Consider the following 25,536-nt stretch of genomic DNA (forward strand, 5'->3'; position numbering starts at 1 on the left):
GACGCCCGGGGCCTCCCCCCCAGAAGGAATGGCGCCCCCCTGTTCTCCAGACCAGAGCAACTATCAGCCAGCACCAAACAGGAGGTTTTATTGAGCTTTGAACAGCAACGGGTCTCTCAGGCCAGTCAGCCCTGGGCCCTCAGCCCACACGTCAGCCTCCCCTGCAGCCAGCTGAGCCCTGCCTGCTCTGCCCTCAGTCCCCAAGAAAACAACAACCCCCAGTCTCCCAGCAGAGCCTCCAATACCCCCAGAGACAGCCCCTCCCCCGGCCATTGTCTTCTCCCCAGGTAAGAGGGTCGCCTGGGCCCCTCTCTTCTCCACCTCCCTCCTGTCCAATGTTCTCCCCTCGCTGGGGTCAGGTCCCTCTCTGCAGCCCATTGTCTGTCACCTGGCCAGAACCGGCCGTGTCCTCCAAGCAGGGTCGGGGTCACCAGAGTCCCAGACACCCCGGCTCCAGCTCTGGGCTGTTCTCTGAAACAACAAACTCCCCACCTTTGTCACATTGAACCAGTAACTGCTGGGCACCGAGTGCCCCCCTGTATGTAACACCCCCTTTGAGTCCCCCAAACTCCCCGCTTCCTCACACACCCTCCCTGCCCGTCCTGGCGACTGGCCAGTGATGGACTTGAACTCCAGGGTCCTTCTTGAGCCCTGTTACCATCTTGGGCTGGCTTGGCCGCTCTGTGTGGCTGTGGCGGCAGTGCGGCCTTCAGAGCCGGGTGTCCGGAGAGCAGCAGCTGCTGGCCGGGGCCCTCTGCACCCATGGTGCTCCGCCCTCGCCGGGTATTTCTCATGCACCCCATGGAGCGCTCCCATGTGCCCTAAGGGTGCATGCTCCCCAGTCTGGAAACTACCACTCTGGCTGGATTTCCTGCTGGGAGGGAGAGGAGTGTGTCAGCGGGCGGGGACGTGCCACAGGTGGGCAGGGCCGGCCACGGGAGCAGGGGTTTGGAGACACAACCAGAAGAGTCTGGATAATTCATTACATCACTGCATGTCCCGGAGCCCGGCTATAAAAGGGAGAGGCTGGAACATCTTTCCACTTCACAGAGTGAGCTACCGACTTCGCCCCGGGCAAGCATCGCTCTCAGCAGAGTGTGGTAAGTGACACCCCGCTGGCTGCTCTAGCCACTAGACTCCACTCTCCTCCTAGAACTGGGGAGAGAACCCAGGACTCTGGGCTCCCATGCCTCATCCTACTCTAACCACTAGACTCCACTCTCCTCCTAGAACTGGGGAGAGAACCCAGGACTCTGGGCTCCTATGCCTCATCCTACTCTAACCACTAGACTCCACTCTCCTCCTAGAACTGGGGAGAGAACCCAGGACTCTGGGCTCCCATGCCTCATCCTACTCTAACCACTAGACTCCACTCTCCTCCTAGAACTGGGGAGAGAACCCAGGACTCTGGGCTCCTATGCCTCATCCTACTCTAACCACTAGACTCCACTCTCCTCCTAGAACTGGGGAGAGAACCCAGGACTCTGGGCTCCCATGCCTCATCCTACTCTAACCACTAGACTCCACTCTCCTCCTAGAACTGGGGAGAGAACTCAGGACTCTGGGCTCCCATGCCTCATCCTACTCTAACCACTAGACTCCACTCTCCTCCTAGAACTGGGGAGAGAACCCAGGACTCTGGGCTCCCATGCCTCATCCTACTCTAACCACTAGACTCCACTCTCCTCCTAGAACTGGGGAGAGAACTCAGGACTCTGGGCTCCCATGCCTCATCCTACTCTAACCACTAGACTCCACTCTCCTCCTAGAACTGGGGAGAGAACCCAGGACTCTGGGCTCCCATGCCTCATCCTATTCTAACCACTAGACTCCACTCTCCTCCTAGAAGTGGGGAGAGAACACAGGACTCTGGGCTCTCATGCCTCACCCTACTCTAACCACTAGACTTCAGACTCCTGCTGGTGCTAGAGAGAGAACCTAGGAGTCCAGGCACCCAGAGCATCTCCCCCCCCCCACCTCTCTGCTCCACTCTAACCACTAGCCACCACTCCCCTCTCAGAGGTTGGCATAGAACCCAGGAGTCCTGGCACCCCACCCCACCCCATTTTCCCACCATCTGAATGTGAATGAAGGCAAGTGCCGGCATGCAAACGGGAGGTGCCGCAGGTTTGCCAACATCTCCCTGAGCTGGAAGGGAGCCAGGTGAGGGAGCCGCACAGGTGACTCACTGACTCCTGTGTGAACTCTTGGATGCCTGCAACGGGAGCCAGAAATAAGCTCTGCTTGCCCCCCCCCCCCCCCCCAGCCCCGCTGCTGCTGTCAGGGCTCATGGGGTGGAGCAGCGTATGCAGGCGACTGAGCCCCCAGACAAATGTGGGGAAACTGAGGCAGCTGCAATACCATGATGCCCTCCACGGATGTGCCAGTGGTGTGGGAGGGTGGGGGGCAGAAGTAACTGCTCCCCGGAGGGAGGAGGATTCCTCCCCTCCTCACCCCCGAGTCTATGGCTTCCGGATGGTCTGCATGAAGGTGACCTGGAGTGGGTGGGGAAGGTGTGGGGAGCAAACCCCCCTGAGTGGAGACAGGGGGCAGTGCCATTTCCCCTGCCCCTAGGGAGCTGGACACTATGGCTACATCTACACTGCATCCCTCTTGCGCAGAAGCCTATGCAAATGAAGCGCAGATTAGCATATTGCATAGTGTAGCCAAGAAGGCTAATGGCACCTTGGGCTGCATTAGGAGGAGCCTTGCCAGCAGATCCAGAGAAGTGATGATTCCCCTTTATCTGGCACCGGGGAGGCCACATCTGGAGTATTGTGTCCAGTTCTGGGCCCCCCACTATGGAAAGGATGTGGAGGCATTACAGAGAATCCAGCAGGGGGCGACCAAAATGATGAGGGGGCTGGAGCACATGACTGGTGAGGAGAGGCTGAGGGATTTGGGTTTGTTCAGTCTGCAGGAGAGGAGAGTGAGGGGGGATTTGAGAGCAGCCTGCAACTCCCTGAAGGGGGGTTCCAAAGAGGCTGGAGAGAGGCTGTTCTCAGGGGTGGCAGGTGGCAGAACAAGGAGCAAGTTGCAGGGGAGAGGTCTAGGTTGGAGATTAGGACAAACTATTTCCCTAGGAGGGTGGGGAAGCGCTGGGCTGGGTTCCCTAGGGAGGGGGTGGAATCTCCATCCCTAGGGGTGTTTCAGTCCCGGCTGGACACAATCGTGGCTGGGCTGACTGAGTTGGGCTGGTCCTGCCTTGGGCAGGGGGCTGGATTCGATGCCTCCTGAGGTCTCTGCCAGCCCTGGGGTTCTGGGATTCTGTGGTTTCCTCTGGTTTTTGGTTCTTGTGGGCGATTGATCTGGATCCCCAGAAACAGACTCACCTGACAGGGCAGGCTTCCTGCGGGAGCATTTCAGGTCTGCCTCTGACCTGTGGTGCGGGTGGAACAGCCGGACCAGCCACAAAGGGGTCCGAGGTGCGGCTGCCCCAGAACCGTGGCAAACGGCCTTGTGGTTCCACCCACCTTATTGTCTGGCTCATGCATTTGCCATCCCTCATCTGCTCTCATTTCAGCCCCTCTCTGATAAACCCCCAGCCAGACTTGCCTCCCTCTGAGACCTCCAGCGCCGATCTGCTGCTTCCCCATCGCCATGACGGCGTCTCTGACCGTCTGCCTCCTGGCTGCTCTCCTTGCCACGGGTGAGTGGGGTTCAACGTTGGCTGGGTACATGGTTTTCCCTTGCCCCGTTCCAGCTCTGCACAGGGAGCAGGCATGACCGACGTTGCCCATGTGACTGAGAGACCAGAGCCCCAGTCTGGTGGAGAACGCGGGCAGCCAGTGTTACTGTTTATGAAGCACAGCCTGAGATGTCGGCCGCATGGTCACAGCACAGAGGCAATGTGCGCCCATGGCAATGCCCTCGCTTCGTCAGCAGCAGGACTTCCTGCTGCCCCCCAAGCTGGACAAAAATGACCCCCCGATTTCTCTTTCATTCCTGGAAACAAACGAGTTATGACCCACGCTCCAGACAGGGTCAGCTACCACCCGGCACCTTCTCCTGTTGGTTCGAACTAGCTTTCTCCATCCGTCACTCTGTCCTCCTGCCTTAGGAATCCCTTGGAGTCAGTGTGGCCCCAAACCAGCCCCCACGATTGTTTTTATGATGTGATTATTTTGAAAGTGGGCCACATTCTCCCTGACTAAATTGATCTCGTTATCTCTGTCCTTCCGCTTGATTAGTACTCCCTTCTTTTCATGAGCCTGCATATTTATACCTGACTCTGGAATTTCCATTACATGCATCTGACGAAGTGGGTCTTTGCCCACGAAAGCTTATGCTCCAATAAATCTGTTAGTCTATAAGGTGCCACAGGACTCCTCATTGTTTTTGCAGATTTAGACTAACACACCACCGCCTCTGATACTTTATTCTGTAGTTTTACCATGGGCTGGACTTGTCCTAGTCTTCTTGAATGTGTGCACATTGGCTGTGTCTAGACGGGCAAGTTTTTCCGGAAAATCAGCCGCTTTTCTGGAAAAATTTGCCAGCTGTCTACACTGGCTGCTTGAATTTCCGGAAAAGCACTGACAATCTCATGTAAGATCGTCAGTGATTTTCCGGAAATACTATGCTGCTCCCGTTCGGGCAAAAGTCTTTTTCCGAAAGACTTTTGCGCAAAAAGGCCCAGTGTAGACAGCACAGTTCTGTTTTCTGCAAAAAAGCCCTGATCGCGAAAATGGCAATCGGGGCTTTTTTTTGCAGAAAAGAGCGTCTAGATTGGCCACGGACACTTTTCCGCAAAAAGTGCTTTTCCAGAAAAGCATCCTGCCAATCTAGACGTGCTTTTCCGAAAAATGCTTTTAACGGAAAACTTTTCCATTAAAAGCATTTTCGGAAAATCATGCCAGTGTAGACATAGCCATAAATACCTGGTACTTCTCAGGAGCAACGTTTTCTTTTTTCCATCCATGTGCGGAGTTTTTCCTTCCATGTGCGGAATAATTTTATGTGCACTCAGACAGTTGTGGATGTGCACCACCAGCATAAACACCTGGCGCCAGGGACTCTGCTTATCAGTGGAGTGGCATTTGAATCTCTCCTCAGTTCACGTTTTCCCTCCCTCTCCAGGGGCCTGTCTGCAGTGTGAGGTGTGTGCCGGGCTGGGAACTGACTGCAGGGGCAACCCACGGCCCTGCCCCGCTGAGCGCAACTCGTGCGGCCTCGCGCTGACAGAATTGACCTGGGGTAGGTGACTTGGGCTGTAACCCGCTCAAGTCTGGTTACAGGCTGGGGAGGTGGGATACCTCGGTCCTCCCCTTGTCCCAGCTCTGGGAAGGGAGCAGGGGGGGTGGGTCTGGGCAGCCGTTAAGGAACCCGGATGCCTGGGTTCTATGGCAGACCCTGGGGCTAACTCCACGAGGGGGTGTCCGATCAGCACTAAAATGCTGCACTCCCGGCAACTATCTGGCCAGTGGGCGAAGGGCCCAGACTCCTCCTAAGGTGGATGGGAAGAGAGAGGGATCCACAGAGCCAGCACGGAGCAGGCAGCCACCTAAGCCAGCCAATAAGAAACGCCAAGGAGAGGGGCGTGGCCTATCCCTTGCCCCTCCTCCAAGTTTAGCGTCTAAGTCCCAGCTGCTCAGCTCTGCTTGGAATCGCCGCCCAGGAAGGGGGTGACGACTGCTGACCCACTGGGCTCCTGGCCATGGAGGGGGCGCCCCCACATCTCCTCCCCGGCTGGGCTTAGTGCAGGGCCCGATTCGGTGAGAGTGCACCGAGGGTATCCCTGGATCAGGCCTCGCAGGTGAGACTGGCAGGGGCACCTCGTCTGGGAATCCCTGCAGGTACGGGCCGAGCTGGACCAGTGTCGGGATTTCCAGCTCCACCTGTACCCCCTGGGGGAAGCTTTGGCAGTACAAGGACTCTATGGGCAGGGGACTCAGGGGCCCCAGGGTTTGGCAGCAGCTGCGTGGGGAGCTGGAGAAGTGAAATGCTGGAGTTAGGGGCTGAGATCACTTTGTTTGGCCCTGTGGGACCTTGGGTAAGACACTGCCTCGCTCCGTGACTCAGTTTCCCCATGGGTGGAGGACGGCAGATGGCTCAGGGTTCACGTCGTTGGGGCGGGAGAGGCAGGGGGATAAACCCCAGACGTCTCCCCTTGTACAGGGGGCGTGGAGATCCAGAGCATCCTCAAGGGCTGCATGATGCCCAGCCAGTGTCAGTCTGGCCCCGTCTCCGTGAACTTTGGGAACGGAATGGAAATGAAGACGAGCTTCACCTGCTGCGTGGATGACGCCTGCAGAGCAACCTCCGTGACACGTACGTCCCCCGTCTCCGCCTGTCCCCCGGCAGCTCCCTGAGGCTGGCCTCCCGCCCTGCAGGGGGCGTCCCATGGAGAAACACACAGCCCCTGGAAGGGCGTTTGGTGTGGGGGGTGGACCCAGGGCTCCCCTGTGTTCGGGTTAGCAGGGAGGGTGCTGCTGGGGAGAGGGGACCTGCGGGTACAATGGGATGCGTTAGGGGGTGCTGGAGGGGTGTGTATACTGGGACAAGGTATTTGGGGGATTCTGGGGGTACCAGCAGCCGCTCTCTCGAGGTGGAGGATGTGTTGCTCCCTGTGACTGTGCAGGGTGGAGGGTGCAGGTCTGGGACCCCGCAACAACCAGTCTGTCAGCGCCCCCCAGTGAGTCACTCTCGCTCTGCAGCCTTCACCCCCAACCACAACATGCCTCCTGGAACCGAGGCCTCCACCGCGACGGGCGTGTCTCCTGGAAGTGAGGCCTCCACCGTGATGGGCGCGTTTTCTAGAACCGAGGCCTCCTCAGTGACAAGCGTGTCTCCTGGAACCGAGGCCTCCACCATGATGGGTGCGTTTTCTAGAACCGAGGCCTCCACCGTGACGGGCGCGTTTTCTAGAACCGAGGCCTCCACTGCGACGAGCGCGTCTCCTGGAACCGAGGCCTCCACTGCGACGGGCGTGTCTCCTGGAACCGAGGCCTCCACTGTGATGGGCACGTTTTCTAGAACCGAGGCCTCCACCGCGACGGGCATGTCTCCTGGAACCGAGGCCTCCACTGCGACGGGCGTGTCTTTTGGAACCGAGGCCTCCCCTGTGATGGGCGCGTTTTCTAGAACCGAGGCCTCCACCGCGATGGGCGCGTCTCCTGGAACCGAGGCCTCCACTGTGATTGGCGCGCTTTCTAGAACCGAGGCCTCCTCAGTGACAAGCGTGTCTCCTGGAACCGAGGCCTCCACCATGATGGGCGTGTTTTCTAGAACTGAGGCCTCCACCGTGATGGGCGCGTCTCCTGGAACCGAGGCTTCCACCGCGACGGGCGCGTCTCCCGGAACCGAGGCCTCCACCGCGACGGGCGCGTCTCCCGGAACCGAGGCCTCCACCGCGACGGGCGCGTCTCCCGGAACCGAGGCCTCCACCGCGACGGGCGCGTCTCCCGGAACCGAGGCCTCCACCGCGACGGGCGCGTCTCCCGGAACCGAGGCCTCCACCGCGACGGGCGCGTCTCCTGGAACCGAGGCCTCCACCGCGACGGGCGCGTCTCCCGGAACCGAGGCCTCCACCGCGACGGGCGCGTCTCCCGGAACCGAGGCCTGCTCCACAATGAGCACGTCTTCTAGAACCGAGGCCTCCACTGCGACCGGCGCGTCTCCCGGAACCGAGGCCACCACCGCGATGGGCACGTCTTCTAGAACCGAGGCCTCCACTGCGACCGGCGCGTCTCCCAGAACTGAGGCTTCCTCTGCAACGGGCACATCTCCTGGAAGCGAGGCCTGCACCGTGACCGGAGTCCAGACCTCCAGTGTGACGAGCGCGACTTCAACAACCACCCTCTCTGGCACGGCGGCCATGGCTCCGGGACCAGCCGGGTGTCTCCTCCCAGTCGTCACTGCCTTCCTCCTACTGAAGCTTCTCTCCTAATCCCCTGCCCGGTGCAGTGGCGCCGCACCCAGATACACCCTGCACCCGCCTCCACCGCTCCCCCGGGGTTCTCGGCTCCCGGAGGGACTCGCAGCCCCTCGACGTTGCTGCGCTGAAGGAAAGCAAGTGGAGACTCGGTGGGCTGGCAGCTGCTCAGCTCCTCCCATGGGTCGTCCATCCATCTACCTCATTCGGGCTCTTCCAACCCACCTCTCACCCTCCCCACCCTAGTTTAATGCATTTCTCCTGGGCTTTCTTCTGAATGCCCCGTCTGAACTGGCTGCACCTGGGCTCCCTCTGCTCTTCTCACTGGCGTCCCCTTCCCACGTTCCTGCTAAACACAGCGCTTCCTCGGTGCGCCAGGCAACCACCCCTGCCCTCCGGCCTCCACTGAGGCTCTGCTCCTGGAGCCACACAGGAAAGGCGGCTGCACAAATAAGCGACCAACCCTCCCCAAAAAGGATGGCCGGGAAGGGGGGAAAGGCGGCCATCTTTGGACCTCCCAGAGGAATTATGCGTGGGTGGCTCACCAGCACCTGGACCCAGACTCCACCTCTTCCCCCGAGATCCCCCAGCACCTCTGCTCCCCGTCCCTTTACTGCACTTGCCTACGGCAGGAAATGTGATGGAGCCCTGCTCCCCTCCCCCGTTCCAGAGGGCAGGGGTGTCTCAGGGAAAAGGGGGGCCAAGTGGAGGAGGAGTCATGTTTCAGGCCTAGATTGACACTTGGCTGGCCCGAGACACACCCATGCATACACCGGTGGGTGACGTCAGCCCCCTCTAGTGGCTGCTTTGGGCAGAGGTTTGTGAGGCTGGGGCTACCGTATTGCTCTTTAGCTCAGATCCTTGTCTACGGAGCCAAGGGTCACAGGTTCAATTCCCTCAGCCGGGACATGCTCAGGAGAGCTACTCCGACTTAAGAGCCACCCCAGCAGCTGTCGGATAAAGTACTTGCCACCCGACCTTTTATGAAGGAGAAATAGTTAGTTATTGTCGGTGTAGGACCCTGCTGTGTTAGGTGTGTTATTAGGTGTATTACTGTCGGAGCCAGGCACCCCCGTTGTGGGTCAGGGTTCTACACTACGCTAGGCAGTCTGTTCCCATGACGTTTGACTCAGTCACTCTTGATCGGCTAGACAATCCCTCATTGGACTGTATGGGCTGTCGCTGTCTGGGACGTTTGGCTGCGTAGCTGCTACCAAAACATGTGAGGCTACGAATGCCCACAAGCCGCTTTTCAGGTAGAAGAGTAAAAAGGCCTGGTCACGTTAGTGTCTCACTGCGGAACTGCACATCCACAAGGGTTTCCCCCAGGAACTGGGCACAGTAAAAACCGCTCCGAGATAGCGCTGCCCAATGGGACCTGCGTGACCCAGGTCACAGCCAGAGTGCTTCGCGGCAAGAGGGAAGAAGATATAAGAGGTGAACATGACATGGGGGGGACCTCACTCTCTCTACAACACCGCACCTGCAAATACCCGCCAGGGACGATTGAACTGCGTGAAGCACCAATCTAGAGAGATTTTTCGCCTGTGTAGGAAAACGGGGGCGAGCCAAAGTGAAGCGACAAGGCAGCTCGTGCCGGAAACGTCTGCCAGCCCGTTCTTCACTCAGGGGGAGAAATTGCTAGCTGATATCCTACCTCTCCGGTGTGTTCCGCGCAGATGGCGGGTTTTATTTATTTGCTCCGGGAACGTGCTTTGATCTGTTTGCTATCCCTGGTCATCACGTAATCCCCATCTTTTGGTCCTAAATAAATAAACTTGTTTTTTATGTTTTCTGGAACCAGTGTGTGGGTTTTGTACGTGGGGGGAAGGGATGAAAGCGGCACACACCTCTCTCTCCTTCCTGAAGTGGGGGGTGGATTTCATGCGCACCCTCTGCACAGGTCACTGTGCAGTTTGGGGTGTGCATTGCCCTGGGGGTGGGCACTTGAAGCAATGCCCTGGCAGAACCTACCCATGCAGAGCTTATTTCAGGGCCTTTTTGCAGCTGGAGGGGGTCCCCGACTGTGTGTGCTGGGGGGAGGCTTGAGGGCCGGGCTTGGCAGGGCAGAGTGAGGGCGCTCAGGCTGATTGGACAGGCAATATGGCCCATCACAACTATTCTGACTGCAAAGCCAGGACATCATCCAGCAGCCACCCAGCTCTGAAGGCAGCCCAGAGGTAATGGGGGCAATACTATGACCCCCTAAAGCAGTGTTTCTTAAATTATGTTCCACGGAACACCGGTATGCCAAATGGACACCCTTAAAGGGGCAGGCAACTTTTTTTTTTTTTGCTCAATAACTTTCCCCCCCGACTTTTTTTTTTCATTGGTGGGCCACATTAAAAAATATATTGTTTGGTGTTCCTTGGTCTTAAAAAGCTTAAGAAACACTGCCCTAAAGCAAGGGTAGGGAACCAAAGGCCGTGGGGCCAGATGTGGCCCCTGGCTTGCCTGGATCTGGCCCCCCCATGCTTCAGGGCTCCCCTTGCAGCCCACTCCTGCACCCTTCCCCCTGCCCCAAGCCTCCCTCCCACACACTGAACCCCTCAGTTTGGCCCCACCCCAGAGCCTGGAGGGGCCCTGTCACAGGGCCAACTCACCCCCCACGGCCCCTCCAGTTGGTTGCTCTGGGAATTAGCTGGCTTGGCTCACTGGACGCCTCCCTCTAGCTGGTGACTCCCCAGGTTTCTCTTCCCAGGAACCCCAGTTCCCCTGGACCCACCTGGCCTCAGTGACCCACTGCCAGTCTCCATCTAGCCCCTGCCTCAGGGGCAAACTGCAGACTGAAATGGCCACTCAGTACTGGTAAAGGGGGGTGACCTGTTGCCCCTGCCTACTGGGGCTGCCCTTCACAACGCTAGTTGTTTCAGGCCTTGCTTCAGGCCCTGCAGCCTGGGAGCTTGGTTGGCCGGATCTTCCCCAGCCCGGCCGTCCCTCTCTCTCCCCTCCCAGGCTATGTCTACACTCGCGGCTTCTTGCGTGAGAAATATGCAAATGAGGCGAAGCGTGGAATATCGCCGAGCCTCATTTGCATACCTCATGTGCCGCCATTTTTGCAGAAGAGGCTCTGGCGCCAGAAGGAGCATCTACATGGCCCCTCCCTGCGCAAGAAAACCCCTCTGGCATAACGCCGTTCTTCCCGAAAAGAATCGGCGTCGCGGCATCGCGCCAGAGGGGTTTTCTGGCTTGCGATTCTGGGGGCGGGGGTGTGACGTAGTGGGGGTACCTGGCTGGTTTCTATGCTGCTGGCTCTGGGGTAACCCCCACTGGCTGCTGTGGGTACCACGACCCAGCAAAACAGGATGAGTCACTATGCAAAGGGATCTCTCAACCCGTATAGCCAGACACGCCCCATGGAGAGGAACAAAGGAAGGTGGAATGCTGCCCTGGCTGGGGGGCAGGGCTGGAAGAGGGTTGGTTAGTTGCTGTCTGGGAGCATGGAGGAGACAGCCTAGGGAAAGGGGCTGGAGTTTAGAGGCCCAGTCTCCCCCCATCTCAAGGGGGCCTGAGGCATCCTAGCCCAGCTCTGTGACCAGATTCCATCTGTGCTGTGCTGTAACCTGGAGAGGCAATAAACTTCCTCTATTCCACCGGCTGGTGCAGTCTGTTTGTGCCATTTCGGGGTGCAGGAGACGGGGGACCCCCAACGCGCCGTCACACTGCATTGCGCAAGAGGGGTTTTCTGGCTTGTGATTCTGGGGGCGGGGAGCACAGAAAAGCCCAATGGTGCTGAATGTGCCCCAAAGGAGGGAGACGCTCTCAGCCGAAAGAAACGGGGATGGGCAACGGCTCCCATGTCAGTCTTGGGAGAGTCGGAGGCGGGAGAACAGGACTGTCGACGGGCTGGCGCCGTGCCCTCGGGTGCCTGGCTGTCAGACCGGTTCCACCTGCTGCTCCCCCGGGCCTCAGAGAGGAGCTAACTGTTCCATGAGAGCAGCAGTCACAAGAAACGGGGCAGAGTTCCTGGGAGGCTGAGCCGTGGGGTGAGCGGTGGCCAGGCGCTGAAACAGGGTCTGGGGGCACCACGGAGAGGGTCAAATCCGGGCGAATTGCTCAGACCCAGGGCAACATGCAGCCCGGGCCTGGGGTCCTCCCCTGTCAGGCACCAAACAGCCACCCCGAGCACCTGAGCGACCACTCCGGTCAGCAAGGAGCCTCACAAACTAATCCCCTCAGACACCCCAGCGCTCCCTGTGCCCCCCAACCCCCACCTCACACAGGGGAGAGGTTATAACCCATCCCCCACCTCCCCTCAGAGACCCCAGCACTCCCTGTGCCCCCCAACCCCCACCTCACACAGGGGACAGGTTATATCCCTTCCCCCCACCTCCCCTCAGACACCCCAGCACTCCCTGTGCCCCCCAACCCCCACCTCACACAGGGGAGAGGTTATATCCCTTCCCCCCACCTCCCCTCAGACACCCCAGCACTCCCTGTGCCCCCCAACCCCCACCTCACACAGGGGAGAGGTTATATCCCTTCCCCCCACCTCCCCTCAGACACCCCAGTGCTCCCTGTGCCCTCCAGTCCGCCCTCACACAGGGGAGAGGTTATACCCCATCCCCCCACCTCCCCTCAGACACCCCAGTGTTCCCTGTGCCCCACCCAGCCCCCCCTCACACAGGGGAGAGGTTATAACCCATCCCCCACCTCCCCTCAGACACCCCAGTGCTCCCTGTGCCCCCAGCCCCCCCTCACACAGGGGAGAGGTTATACCGCATCCCCCACCTTCCCTCGGACACCCCAGTGTTCCCTGTGCCCCCCAGCCCCCTTACACAGGGGAGAGGTTCTAACCCACCCCCCACCTCCCCTCACACATCCCAGTGCTCCCTGTGCCCCCCCAGCCCCACCTTACACAGGGGAGAGGTTAGAACCCATCCCCCACCTCCCCTCACACACCCCAGTGCTCCCTGTGCCCCCCCCCCCCAGCCCCACCTTACACAGGGGAGAAGTTAGAACCCATCCCCCACCTCCCCTCACACACCCCAGTGCTCCCTGTGCCCCCCAGCCCCACCTTACACAGGGGAGAGGTTGTAACCCATCCCCCACCTCCCCTCACACATCCCAGTGCTCCCTGTGCCCCCCAGGCCCTCTTACACAGGGGAGAGGTTCTAACCCATCTCACCAACCCTGAACAGGTTCTCTCAGTCTCAAGGGGCCAGCCCCAGTCCTAGGTCAGTTTGCACCTCACATCTCACCCAAATGAGCCCCCTGGGCCAGTCCGTTAGCATCTGACATTTAAAGGTGAAAGAAAGGAAAGGATGAGAGTGAAATTGTGGAAGGAAAGAAATTGCAGGCACCAATTGCAAAGTTCCTGGTGCCGCCCAGTAGCAGAGCCAGAATAATCTGCTGGCGTATAAGTCTCTGGAGGGCGCCCTTTGTGGGGATGGACCATCAGCCCTTCCGGACTCCGTGGAGAGCAAAGATGCTGCTGACATGATGGGCTGGAGGAGTGAAGACAAGGATGGAGGAACCCCCGGGCCCTCTTCACACCCTTGCCCACGTGGAGGGACTCTCATTGCTCTCCGTAAGTGACACTCAGCCCCGATGTGGTTTGTCACATGGACAAGCCACCTTAGGGGCCCTTAGGGGCCGTCACTTCCGAGCTGGCCTGAACATTCACAGCAAAGCTCCTCGGATGCGGATTGGCCCCGCTTGAGGTGCATTGTCAGTCAAGTGCTGCTAGTCACGTGACTGGCTACCCTTCCATGGAAGGTGGGCAAAGCCTGTTCAGGTCTCCCAGAAGCAAAGATTGGAAAGCCACATACAGAGCCCGTCCTTAGAACTCCACTCACAACACGGCCACATGCACCCGAATGGCATAAACGTACCCAGCGACCCCTCGGCTCTCGACAGACCCCTCCCTTGGCTGCTCTGCACAGGGCTTGGGGCAGCCAGAGAACAGCAGTTGTAACAGTGTTGGGTCTGTTCACCTCAGCTTCCAATGAGGTCACATCCTCTGAGCCAGAACCCGGACCACCAGGAGTCCTGATGCCCTGCTCACTTCTCAAGGGGACCCAGCAGCCCTGACCCAAAGGCCCCTTCCTCCTGCGTTGACTAGGCCCCACGTGCTCATGAAACCGGGATTTCGGATTTCCAACCCCTCCCCCGACCCTACAATGTTCCACTTTCCACCAGGCACCTTGGTGCTCACCCCCACTTCCCTCACCACTGCAGCCCCCTTCTCAGTGAATCCTAGAACCGTAGAACCGGCAGGGACCTAAAGTCCAGTCCCCTGCCCCCACGGCAGGACCAAATACTGTCTAGACCATCCCTGATTGACATTTATCTAACCTGCTCTTCAATATCTCCAGAGATGGAGATTCCACAACCCTTCCAGGAACTTATTCCAGTGTTTGAGCATCCTGACAATTAAGAAGTTTTTCCTAATGTCCAACCTAAACCTCCCTTGCTGCAGTTTAAGCCCATTGCTTGTTCTATCCTCAAAGGCCAAGGAGAATAATTCCCCATTCTTCTTCCTGTAACAACCAGATGCCATGTTTTCTCGACCTTTCATCATGTTTGTTGTTCTTCTTTGGACTGTCTTGAATTGATCCGGAGCCTTCCTGAAATGGGGCATTCCAAGGAGAGGACCTTGCCCTTACGCACCCGAATCAGAACCCAGGCATCCGGCTGCCCTGTCCTTCTGTGACCCGTTTGCAACCACAAGGCAGCTGGTTCGATTCATTCCTCTAATCCAATTCCCTGGCAGAAAGAGCGAATAGTTTTTCATTGTGCACTGACGTCCGAGGGATGGGCAGGGCCAGCGAGGGGAGTAGAAAAGCACACGCTCGCCTGATAAAGCAGGAACATCTGAATAGGGCTTGTCTTGCATCACAGTGGGCACCCGAGCCCGTCTATAAAAACGAGACGGCACGACACAGACGGGCCTGCTCCGATCGGAACGCGCGAGCGACGGGCCCAGCTTCTCCACTTGGCCGACGTAGCCCCTGACGTCACCCCCGGCACACGTCTCTCTGCGGAGCCGTTGGTAAGTGACAGCCCTCGGGTCTGTTGGTGCTTGGACCACTGGGCCCCGCTGCCCTTCCGAAGCCAAGGATGGAATCCTGACCCCTAACCCCATATAGTGCTTCCTTCTTGGAGCAGGGACTGGAACAAGGCACCGGAACCCCCCTCCCTCCAACACACACACACACACACACTCTAACCACTAGGCATGACTCTCCTAGAATCTAGGTCTCCCAACGCCCAGGCACACTAGACCCCACGCCACTCCCAGAGCTGGGGAGAGAACCAAGAGTCTGGACAGAACCAGCGCGGAACAAGGTGGGCTGAGTTGCTTCTCACTGCTCTTGGGAGCAGCCGGCTTTGTTTGTGTCTCTGGTGTGTTGTTGTGTCTGATGGTTCTGGAGTCCCACAACCAGTCACCGTCCACTGCAGCCTTCCAGCCGGAGCATGCCAGGTTGCTCTCTGACTGATCCGGGGGGTGCCACAAATGTACGAGCCTTGGAGTGGTCCGGGGTGCGGCTGCCCCAGAGCTGTGGCAAACGGCTCCAGTTCCACATGGCGCATGAGCTGTCCCTCCTCTGATCTCCTTGCAGCCCATCTGGGATCGCCCCCCGGCCGGAGACTGGGCCGTACCGGCGACCCCAGCGCCGATCACCTGCTCCCAGCACCATGACGGTGTCTCTGGCTGTCTGCCTCCTCGCTGCTCTGCTGGGCACCGGTGAGTGGGGCTGGGTCCCCCATTTCCCACCTTTGCCAACGTGCCCACAGCGCCGAGCAGTCTGCCGGGGGCCCTGCTCGTTAATGGAGCCGAGCGGTGGCGGGGGGTGTCCAGGTGACAGAGGGCGAGGGGAGAGGGCTGGGGGCCGTACAGTCCCCGTGGCAGTGAGGGAACAACCATGGACATGGGAGACAAGTGACCCTGTAAATCACTGGAAACCTGTCCTGGTCTCTCGCCTGGTCTCTCGGCTCTGGCACAGAACCAGTTTCCGTAACACGAGGAACAGGTGCAGCCACACGGGTTCCAGCCAATTGTAACGGCGACTCTGCAGCCCGGCTCCTGTTGCGGGACGAGGGGCCATTGCTCCCTGGGGGCCAGTGGGGCCAGATCTGAAGCTGGGGCCAGGTCAACTTAGGAGAGCATGAAGGGGGCAAGGAAGGGACAAATCGAGCCCCGTCCTCTTCTCTCTCCGTCCCCAGGGGCCGGCCTGCAGTGCGAGGTGTGCGCCGCAGAAGGACATAACTGCTCGGGCAGCCTGCAGACCTGCCCCGCCGGGCAAGACTCCTGCGGCATCTTCCTCACCGAAGTCACGCTGGGTAGGTGGGCTGGGGGCTGGCGCCGGAGGGGGAGCCGGGATACCTGGGCTTTGCTCTACCCCACCCCTGGGGCCGGGAGCCGGGTGGGTGGATGCATCCCCGGTAGCTGCCTCGGGAATCCATCCAGGTGACAAGCCAGCCCTGGGGGCCACTGAGCATGGGATGGGCCAAAACCAGCCAATAGGAAATGCCGAGGAGAGGGTGTGGCCTAAGCCCCGCCCCTCCCCCGGAGTTTGGCCCCTTTTGGCTTCATGGAGGCGCCCAGCTCTGGACGGGATCCATGGACAGTTGCCCCTCCCCAGGAGTCCGGTGCATGGACCAGGCCAGCCCTTCCCGGCAGGGGATGGCTGTGGCTGAGGGGTTTCCCTGAGACCCCCAACTGGGCCGGGGGGGCCCAAATCCCCACTGGCTGAAATGAGGCTGGGGACTTCCGCCCAGATCTCCCCCCTCCCATGGTCGTGCCCAGCCTCCGGGTGGGTCTCTCTGTCCCCCCCCCCACATCCATGGGGAGCATCCAACCCACTGGGCTCCTGAGTATGAAGTGGGAATTCGGGTACACCCGTTGTGCAGGGGCGAGCCGGTGGGCAGGGTCCTAGGGCGTCCCCTGGATGAGGCAGGACACATGAGGCAGGGAACACCTGGTTTATGAGTCCCACCGTGGCTAAGGGCTGAGCTGGACTCCCGGTGCTGAGATTTCAGCCGCCCTGCACGTATCCATTGGTAAGAAACTCTGGCAATGAAAGGGCCGCGGGTCAGCAGAGTTGGGGGCGCCAGGGTCAGGCAGCCATGGAGTGGGGGGGCTGGAGAAGTTAAATGCTGGATTTAGGTGTTGAAATCGCTTTGCCTAGGACTATGAGATCTTGGGTCAGTCACGTCCCCCCCCCCCGTGCCTCAGTTTCCCCATGGGTAATGGCTCAGGGCTGTGCTGTGAAGAGGCTGCCAGTGGGACGGAAGAGGAATGAATCTCACGTTTCTCCCCGGCGCAGCGGAAGTGAAGTCCCAGAGCATCCTGAAGAGCTGCGTGACGTCCAGCCAGTGCAAAGCCGGCCCTGGCTCTGTGGATTTTGGGTACCAAATGACAAGAAGAGTGAGTGTCGCCTGCTGCGTGGGAGACGCCTGCAGAAACACCTCTGGTACACGAACATCCCCCCATCTCCTCCTCCCCTCCACCTCCCCTGCTGCTCCCACCCCAGGTACACACCGTCAAACTAGTCCTCCTGCCCTGCAGGCCCCTCCCCCCCAGAATAGCTCTGGTGGGTGGAGTTTGTGGGTGGGGCTTTAGGCTGCCCCCAGATGAGACCCCAGCAGGAGTGGGAGCCAACGCTCTCTGCTGCGTCCCACAGCCCCAGAGCTGCAGCGCCCCCTGCAGGGGGATCCGGGGATGAGCGGTGCTGCCCCCAGCTGCTCTCCCTGCCCCGACACCCCGAGCTGACTGCATTTGCCTCCCCCCCCCACCCCGCTCCTAGTGCCCACGTTTGACGCCAAACCCAATGGCCAGCGCTGCCGCGGATGCTTTGTGAGCAACACTGATCACTGCACCGAGCAGATCATCTACTGTAGCGGAGCCGAGACCCGATGTATTAATGCTGCTGGGACCATACTGACAGGTAACTTCAGTTCATTTCTTCTGGGGCCCACCCTGCGCTTCTGGTTCTCTTTTTCTTTTCTTTTCAACCCCTCTTCTGCCAGATGCTGAAGGATTCCTAGTGAGAGCCCATCCTGGCCTGCTAAGAGCCTGCAATCTAAACAGGGAAAAGAAGGGTCGTTCTTTCCATGTAAAAGATAGGTAAACTGAGGCACAGAGTAGTGCCATGACTTGTCCAAGGTCACACAGCAGGTCTGTGTGATAGGAATGGACTCTAGTTTTGCAGAGGCCCATGATGGTGCCTTGGGACCTAGCCAGCCTGCTTAGAAATCCCACTACTGCCACCAGCATTGAGCTGTTGGTTTGTAGATGAGCAGTGAGGCTAATACAGGCCACATCCAATCAAGGTGTTGCTGGTGGGCTCTGGATCGGGGTAGAGGGAGGCTGTGGGGAGTTCGATGGGGTGCTGAGTCAGATGGGGGGTATTCTGTTCTGGTCTAGGGTAAGGAGTGGAGCTGCTGCCCTGACCTTTGCCTGCTTTCTCCCCAACAAGCAGTGGGAAATCTGACGCAGTCCATCCTGAAGGGTTGCGCTTCTGAGTCTGTCTGCGCCCAGTTAAAAGTGGGTCCAGCGACCGTCGCAGGAATCAGTGCAAATCTGACCACAGCCAAATGCACAGCAGCCTCAGGCGTGGCGGGCCTGGCTCCGGGACCAGCCGGGTTCCTCCTGCCAGCCCTCGCCGGCCTCCTCCTGAATCTTCTCTCCCCTCTTCCAACTGCGACACCGTGCTGAAATGCACCCCGCAGCCTGTCTTACCCGCTCTCCCCACCAGGGGGCCTCAGTTCCCGGATGGAGTCAAGTCCTGTGATGTCGCTGTGCTGAATAAAACAGCCTGGAGAGAAAACTCTTTGAATTATTGATTGATTGACTTATTGATTTCAATGGGGAGTAGGGGATTTAATTCCTGTGGTCGGGCCATGAAGAAGCCAGGTAAGAATGTAAGGGTATGTCTACACTAGCCAACCTAGTTCGAAGCACTTTTTGAGGAAAAGCGTCTGTGGCCAATCTAGACGCGCTTTTGCACAAAAAAGCCTCAATCGCCATTTTCGTAATCGGGGCTTTTTTGCGGAAAACAAATCTGAGCTGTCTACACTGGCCCTTTTGCGCAAAAGGGACTTTTGCCCCAACGGGAGCAGCATAGTATTTCTGCAAAAAGCACTGATTTCTTACAGTAGGAAGTCCGTGCTTTTGTGGAAATTCAAGCGGCCAGTGTAGACAGCTGGCAAGTTTTTCTGAAAAAGTGGCTGATTTTCCGGAAAAAACTGGCCAGTCTAGACACAGCCTAAGAGTGTCCACAGCTAGTCCCGTGTCCTGTCTCCAACCAGAACTTTGGGGCCGTGCACAGCGAACATTAATTTAGGACAGACTCACCCCGATGTCCCCTCCTGGCTTCTGGTAGAAAGATTTAGGGACTCCCAAAACATGGGGGTTTGTCCCCAACCATCTTGGCTATTTGTGGCCCAGGAATGGATCTAACTCTTTTTTGGATCCTTTCATCTTGTGCTCAGCTGCACATCCAGTGGCAAGGAGTTCCACAGATTAACTTCAGATTGCAGAAAAAAGTACATCCTCTTGTTTGTGTGAAACCTGCTGCCTGTCAATTTCAAGGGGAGAGGCCAGGTCGTGGCATGCTGGCATAGGGGAAAATATTGATTTTCTAGTCACATTCTCCACCCTGTTGTGTGATTTTCCAGCGATCTGTCACATCATTCCTTAGTCCTCTCTTTGCCATGCTGAACAGCCCTAATCTTTTTAGTCTCCCTTCACACAGAAGCTGTTCCATGCCCAAAGATCAGGCTTAGAAAGATCCTACAGGGGTGCAAGGAAGGAGGTTTCTGGGGCCCTGACTGAGACGGTCAAATCACGGTGAATTGCTTAGAGACAGGGCTACTAACAGCCAAAGACTGGGGGTCCCCAGTATCAGGTACCAAACCAGCCACAGAGAGCACTTGGTTACCCCACACAGGCCAGCTAGGAGTCCCGCAAGCAATCCCTCAGATCCTCCCCTTCACTTCTCCCCGCACCAGCTCCGCCCCTCCCACAGGTGGGAGGTGATGAAAACCGATCTCACCGAATCCAAACAGGTTCTGCCCATCCCAAAGGAGGAGCCCCATTCCCAGGTTGTATCGCTCAGACCTTCCCCAAAAGGGCTCTGGGCCGGTTCTTTAGAACCTAGTATCTTGGGCGTTATTGAAGAAAGAAAGAAAGAAAGAAAGAAAGAAAGAAAGAAAGAAAGAAAGAAAGAAAGAAAGAAAGAAAGAAAGAAAGAAAGAAAGAAAGAAAGAAAGAAAGAAAGAAAGAACAAGCAAGCCTGTGTCTACACTGCCGTATTCCAGAGAAACTTTCCCACATCCAGGGAACGTGTCTGCTCTTCCGAAATTTTTTTGGGATGAGCAAGGGACCTAAACCTTCCTTGCTGCAGCTTAAGCCCATTGCTTCCTGTCCTGTCCTCGGAGGCCAAGGAGAACAATTTCCTCCCCTCCTCGCCGTGATGTCCTTTTGGAGAGTTGAAAGCCGCTCTCTTGTGTCCCCTCCGTCTGCTCTTCCCCAGACTGAAGCAACGCAATGTTTGCAGTTTTCCCTCGCGCACCCTGATTTCTAGGCCTTTCATCAGGGGCCGTTTCCTTGAGTTGATCCAGCTCCCTCCTGACTGTGAGGAGGGGACCAAGAGTCCTGCCCTTACGCACCTGAAACTGAACCTGGGTGCACGGCTGCCCTGTCCCTTGTGTGACCCGCGACCCCTCGTCACGCTCCTGGAAGCTGGGTCCACCAGTTTCCCTCTTCCCATTCTCAGCAGCAGGAGGGAACAGGCTGGGATTGTGCCGGGCCGAGGGATGGGCAGGGCCAGGGAGGGGAGCTGATATCGGCAGATGTTATCTGATCAAGCAAGAACCTTTGAACAGCTGCTGCCTGGCATCACCGTGGGTCCCAGGCCCGGCTATATAAGCCAGACGGCGCGACATGCACCAGCCGGCTCCGAGTGGGAGGCGCAAGCGACGGGTCCGGCTTCTCCACTTGGCCGACATCGCCCCCGGCAAACGTCTCCTTCAGAGCCGCTGGTGAGTGACAGCCCTTGGGTCTGCGGGTCGTTGGAGCACTGGGCCTCACTCCTGTTCCACCCCCATGGGCCACGTGGTGCCGACCCCGTCTGATCTCCTTGCAGCCCCTTTGGGATAGCACCCCGGATGGAGACTGAGCCACCCCTCCTCTGATCTCCTTGCAGCCCCTCTGGGATCACCCCTCAGCTGCAGACTGGGCTGCATCAGAGACTCCAGCGCCGATCGCCTGCTCCCGGCAACATGACGGTGTCTCTGGCCGCCTGCCTCCTGGCTGCTCTGCTGGGCACCGGTGAGTGGGGCTGGGCCCACCATTTCCCACCTTCGCCAATGCGCCCACAGCTCCGAGCCGCCTGCCAGGGTCTCTGCTCATTAACGTGGCCAAGCAGAGGCAGGGGACATCCGAATGACAGTGGGTGAGGGGAGAGGGCTGGGGGCCCCACAGTCTCTGGCAGCGAGGGGAACAACTGTGGAAACAGGAGGCGATTGACACTGCACATCACTGGACATGTGTCCTGGTCCCGCCTGTCAGCGCTGGCCTGCAGCCAAGGACACTCCCGAGAGGGGATTTTCCTGGAGTCTCTGGCACGGAGCCAGTTTCCGTCACACCAGGAACAGGTTCAGTGATGCAGGCTCCAGGCAGGTGTAACGGCGTTTCTACGGCAGGGTAACGGTGTTTCTACGGCAGGGTAACGGCGTTTCCATGGCAGGGCTCCCACTGGGGGATGAGGGGCCGTTGTTTCTGTGTTGGGGGGTGGTCAGAGAGGACCCCTCGGGGTGACCCTAGGGCACTGCCTCTCGCCTTCCCGCTCTCTGGGCTCTTCACCGCCCGGTCCTGCTGGGCCAGCTCCCGGGTCTCTCCCAGCTGAGGTCCCTGGCCCCCAAGAAGCAGCACAGACACTGAACCACTTCAGGTCCAAGGAGAGGGCAGTTTGGGGCCCAGGTTCCTGGGATCCCCTCCCCAAATGGGATCACACCCCGAAGGATTAGCTAAGGGGGATGTGCACACTGGTTGCCCCCAGGTCACAACTCCTGACACTGGGTGTGATAGAAACACAAGCGATGGTACTCAGTACGAGCAGGAGGACTGACTGGGAACAGGCAAGAAGAGGGAGGCAAAGCAGGTGACAAATCGGAAGAAACAAAGCGCTTGGGTAACTCGACACCGAAAGCTCAGGCCAAACTGACTCTCACTCACCGGAAAACTTCTTTCCCAGCTGCCTCTCCAAGCTGCCCGGGCTCTCTGGCTCCTTCCCTCGGGGCAGCCCCGCCAACACACCCCGGCCCCTGAGTCTTTCCAGGTGTTTTTAGGAACAGAGGCGGCTCCCCCACCCCTCACGCAGGCTAAAGGAGAGAGGAGGTTTGTGCCAATTGCTCCTCCAGCCTCCGAGGGGTTTGTGTCACGTACCTTCCTCTGGGGGTAGGGGAGGACAATGGGTCACAGACCTGTCCCGTGCCTCAGTTTCCCCACAAATTGAGCCCCGCCCTCTTCTCGCTCCATCCACAGGGGCCGGCCTGCAGTGCGAGGTGTGCTCTGCACTAGGACAGAACTGCTCGGGCAGCCTGCAGCCCTGCCCCGCCGGGCAAGACTCCTGCGGCATCTTCCTCTCCGAAGTCACGCTGGGTAGGTGGGCTGGGGCCTAGCGCCGGAGGGGGACTCCGGGTGCCTGGGCTCTGCTCTACCCCTCCCTGGGGCCGGAGCGGGCTGGCTGGGTGGAGCATCCCCTGTAGCTGCCCAGGAGACAAACCAGCCGGGGCGCCCTGGGGATGGGCCAAAGCCAGCCCGGTGGGTGGGAGCCGCCTGGGCCAGCCAATAGGAAATGCCGAGGGGGAGGGTGTGGCCTAAGCCCCGCCCCCCACCGAGAGGTTGGGTTTGTAGTACGAGCTCTGGCTGGGCACCGCGGCCGGGAAGCTCTCGCTGGAATCGGGTGTCTGGCACAAAACGCTCGCGAAGGAGACCCCAGCAGGTGGGGGCACATCTGCCCTGCCCCCCTCCATGTAGCCACTGGTGGAAATTTTCACACTGGAAGGGCCTTGCGGGTAGGAGATTCGGGGGCTCCAGGATTAAGCGACCGTGGGGATGCGGCGGGTGACAGATCTAAATGCCGACTCAGGGGCTGAAATCAATGAGTCTAACCTTGCAGGATGAGTCACTGCTCTGTCCCGTGCCTCAGTTTCCCTGCAGTTCCAGGCTCGCTAATAGCCCAGGGTTGTCACTGTGAAGACGAAGGGGGTGTTAACGGGGTGCGCATGGAAGGGGTATCAATCTCCGGCTTTTCCTCCTGAGCAGGGGGGATAAAGTCCCAGGGCATCCTGAAGGGCTGCGTGTTGCCCAGCCAGTGCACAGCCGGCCCCATCTCTGTGAATTTTGGGATGGAAATGACAAGGACGGGCGTCGCCTGCTGCACGGGAGTCGCCTGCGGGACAGTCAATGTCACACGTAAATCTCCCCCTCTCTGCCGTGCCTCCTCCGGCCCTGAGCATCCCCCATGCCTGGACCCTCCCCTACCTGCCTGAGCCTGGTCCTCCCACCCTCCAGGGGGCGCTCCATGGAATAACACTCAGCGCCTGGGTGGGTGGAGGTTGGGGGGGGGGGGCTGCAGTCCCCTCCAGGGGTGAACCCAGCTGACCTCACTCCAGTCCAGGGATCCCTACTGGAAACCTCCCTCCTGCCCCAGCTGCCTCCGGCATCCCCGGAGCTGCAGCGCCCCCTGCAGGGGGTCTGGGGCTGAGCGGTGCAGCCCCCAGCTGCTCTCCCTGCACCAACGGCCTCTGGGGCTCGTTCCATGAGCTGAGTGTGTTTGGCCCCATCTTCCCAGTGCCCCCGCCTGACACCGAACCCAATGGCCGCCGCTGCCCAGCCTGCTTCTCTGTGGTCACTGGTCAGTGCAGCGAGAAGATCGTAAGTTGTACCGGATCCGAGACCCAATGTCTCGAGGCTGTTGGGACCGTCAACACGGGTAATGTCTGTCTGCTTTGTCGGGGTTATTTGTCCTGTGTTGTTCTAGTCACCAAAGGGCAGAAGCTAGGTGCTGGGGGGAGGGAAGATACCAGCTGCAGTTCGAGACACCTGGGTTCTGTTCCAGGGCTGCCCTCCGCTCCCCTCCCTGGGCCTCAAGTTCTCCTCCATCCATTGTTAGTTTATAGTTTCATCTGTAAACTCTTTGCGGGAGGAGCTGGCTTAGTGCTGGAACTCCTGCTGTGCCAGGCCCTGGACCGAGCACTGACCCAGATTGGGGTGCCCTCCTGTGACGAAGGACCCCTCATGAGATATGACCCGTTTCCAAAGCAACAGTCATCCAAAAGAGGCAAAACAAGGATTTTCCTTCCCATTTTAAAGATGGGGAAACTGAGGCAAGGAGCAGTGATGTGAAACTAGTTTGGTGCAGTCCGATCCTGGTGACTTAGCTCACCACCCGGCCACCCTGCTTGATGATCCCACTGCTGACACCAGCACTGAGCTGCTGCTTTGCAGATGAGCGGTGGGATGAATCCAAGCCTGATCCAATCCAAGCGTCAGTGGTGGGCTCTAGCTCGGGACTGCAAGTGACTTGATTATGGACACGGCGGGAGCCTGTGTCAGAGCGGAAGGGACGGGGGGGCCATCGTGGGCCAGGCAGTCTGGAAGGAGCAGAACCAATGGGGAGATGGAGGATGAGGGTGGGGCTGGGGTGTCCCAGTCCAGACTGAGGACTGAGTTACTGCTCTCCCCCCACATGCAGGTGAAAGCCAATTACAAGTCAACATGAAGGGCTGCGCTTCTGAGTCTGCCTGTGCCCAGTTCCAGGTGGGTTCGGGGACATTTCTGGGATCCAACGTGACTCTGACCACGGCCAAATGCACAGCGGCCTCCGGTGGAACAGACGTGCCCCTCTCAACTCCGCCCCCCAGCCCAGCCTCCACGACCTCCCGTGGTGCGGGCATGGCTCTAGGACCAGCCAGGCTCCTCCCAGCCCTCGCTGGCCTCCTCCTGTGGCTTCTGTCCTGAGTTCCCTACTCCGGGCCAAGCACCGTCGCGCTCCGGTGTCCCCCTATGACCAGCACTAGCTGCCCGCCCTCACATGGGACTTCTGTGCCCGGGGTGGGGTCACTGCTCCTGGAGGCGGCTGCACTGAATAAAACCATCCAGAGAGCGAGGGATTTGGGATTGGCTTTATCGCGCTGGAATTCTCATGGGAGGGGCTGTCAGGAGGCAACGGGCTTGAACTGCAGCGAGTGAGGTTCGGGTTGGACATTAGGAAAAAGGTCCTGCCTGTCAGGGTGATGAAACACGGGGATACGTTGCCTGGGGGGTTCTGGGGTCCCCGACCGTGGAGATGCCGTAGAGCAGGATGGACACTCACCTGTGAGCGATGGTCTTGGTGGGGCTTGGTCCTGCCGTCACGGGATGGGACTTGATGACGTCTCGAGGCCCTGCCGGCTCTGGGATTGTATACAGCAGTGTTTCCCAACCTTGTTAAGTACCCTTGTGATGGGGGGGGGGGTGTCACAGACAAACCCTTGGGGCTGCCTGCCGGGGTGCAGACAAGGCCACTGCCACTCACCTTCCTGCTCTCTGGGGCCCCTCACCACCCGATCCTGCTGGGCCAGCTCCCTGGTCTCCCCCAGTCAAGGCCCCGAGCTGAGGTCCCTGCCCCCACCGAGAAGCAGCACTGACAATGAACTACTTCAGGTCC

The 25,536-nt window shown here is 59.0% G+C and overlaps 3 protein-coding genes across 3 annotated transcripts; all 3 read left to right on the forward strand.

The window, feature by feature from the left end:
- Positions 1-1,006: 1,006 nt before the first annotated feature.
- Positions 1,007-6,958, forward strand: LOC142819576 (phospholipase A2 inhibitor NAI-like). Its single transcript, XM_075907670.1, has 4 exons — positions 1,007-1,100; positions 3,524-3,649; positions 5,080-5,196; positions 6,118-6,958. The coding sequence occupies exons 2-4, from the start codon at positions 3,601-3,603 to the stop codon at positions 6,309-6,311; spliced, it is 360 nt and encodes a 119-aa protein (XP_075763785.1). The 5' UTR covers positions 1,007-1,100; positions 3,524-3,600; the 3' UTR covers positions 6,312-6,958.
- Positions 6,959-14,702: 7,744 nt separating this feature from the next.
- On the forward strand, positions 14,703-18,618 carry LOC102452732 (phospholipase A2 inhibitor gamma subunit B-like). The gene is made up of 6 exons (XM_025183394.2): positions 14,703-14,867; positions 15,439-15,563; positions 16,043-16,159; positions 17,146-17,292; positions 17,626-17,766; positions 18,298-18,618. Exons 2-6 carry the CDS (start codon positions 15,515-15,517, stop codon positions 18,534-18,536), a joined length of 693 nt encoding a protein of 230 aa, XP_025039179.2. The 5' UTR covers positions 14,703-14,867; positions 15,439-15,514; the 3' UTR covers positions 18,537-18,618.
- A 1,317-nt stretch (positions 18,619-19,935) lies between these two features.
- Positions 19,936-24,233, forward strand: LOC142819681 (uncharacterized). The gene is made up of 7 exons (XM_075908213.1): positions 19,936-20,863; positions 21,028-21,152; positions 22,368-22,503; positions 22,592-22,646; positions 22,740-22,827; positions 23,151-23,300; positions 23,680-24,233. The coding sequence occupies exons 1-7, from the start codon at positions 20,766-20,768 to the stop codon at positions 24,231-24,233; spliced, it is 1,206 nt and encodes a 401-aa protein (XP_075764328.1). The 5' UTR covers positions 19,936-20,765.
- Positions 24,234-25,536: the final 1,303 nt, after the last annotated feature.

The sequence above is a fragment of the Pelodiscus sinensis genome, chromosome 24 (assembly GCF_049634645.1).
Source record: "Pelodiscus sinensis isolate JC-2024 chromosome 24, ASM4963464v1, whole genome shotgun sequence".
In the NCBI taxonomy this organism is placed as follows: Eukaryota; Metazoa; Chordata; order Testudines; family Trionychidae; genus Pelodiscus; species Pelodiscus sinensis.

Coding starts and splice junctions, on each gene's coding strand:
- LOC142819681 (XM_075908213.1), top strand. CDS start 20,766: ATGCACCAGCCGGCTCCGAGTGGGAGGCGCAAGCGACGGGTCCGGCTT. Junction 22,504..22,591: donor GGTAGGTGGGCTGGGGCCTA/GCGCCGGAGGGG, acceptor CATCCCCTGTAG/CTGCCCAGGAGACAAACCAG. Junction 22,647..22,739: donor GATGGGCCAAAGCCAGCCCG/GTGGGTGGGAGC, acceptor TTGGGTTTGTAG/TACGAGCTCTGGCTGGGCAC.
- LOC142819576 (XM_075907670.1), top strand. CDS start 3,601: ATGACGGCGTCTCTGACCGTCTGCCTCCTGGCTGCTCTCCTTGCCACG. Junction 3,650..5,079: donor GGCTGCTCTCCTTGCCACGG/GTGAGTGGGGTT, acceptor CTCCCTCTCCAG/GGGCCTGTCTGCAGTGTGAG. Junction 5,197..6,117: donor GCTGACAGAATTGACCTGGG/GTAGGTGACTTG, acceptor CCCCTTGTACAG/GGGGCGTGGAGATCCAGAGC.
- LOC102452732 (XM_025183394.2), top strand. CDS start 15,515: ATGACGGTGTCTCTGGCTGTCTGCCTCCTCGCTGCTCTGCTGGGCACC. Junction 16,160..17,145: donor CCTCACCGAAGTCACGCTGG/GTAGGTGGGCTG, acceptor TCCCCGGCGCAG/CGGAAGTGAAGTCCCAGAGC. Junction 17,293..17,625: donor CGCCTGCAGAAACACCTCTG/GTACACGAACAT, acceptor CCCCGCTCCTAG/TGCCCACGTTTGACGCCAAA.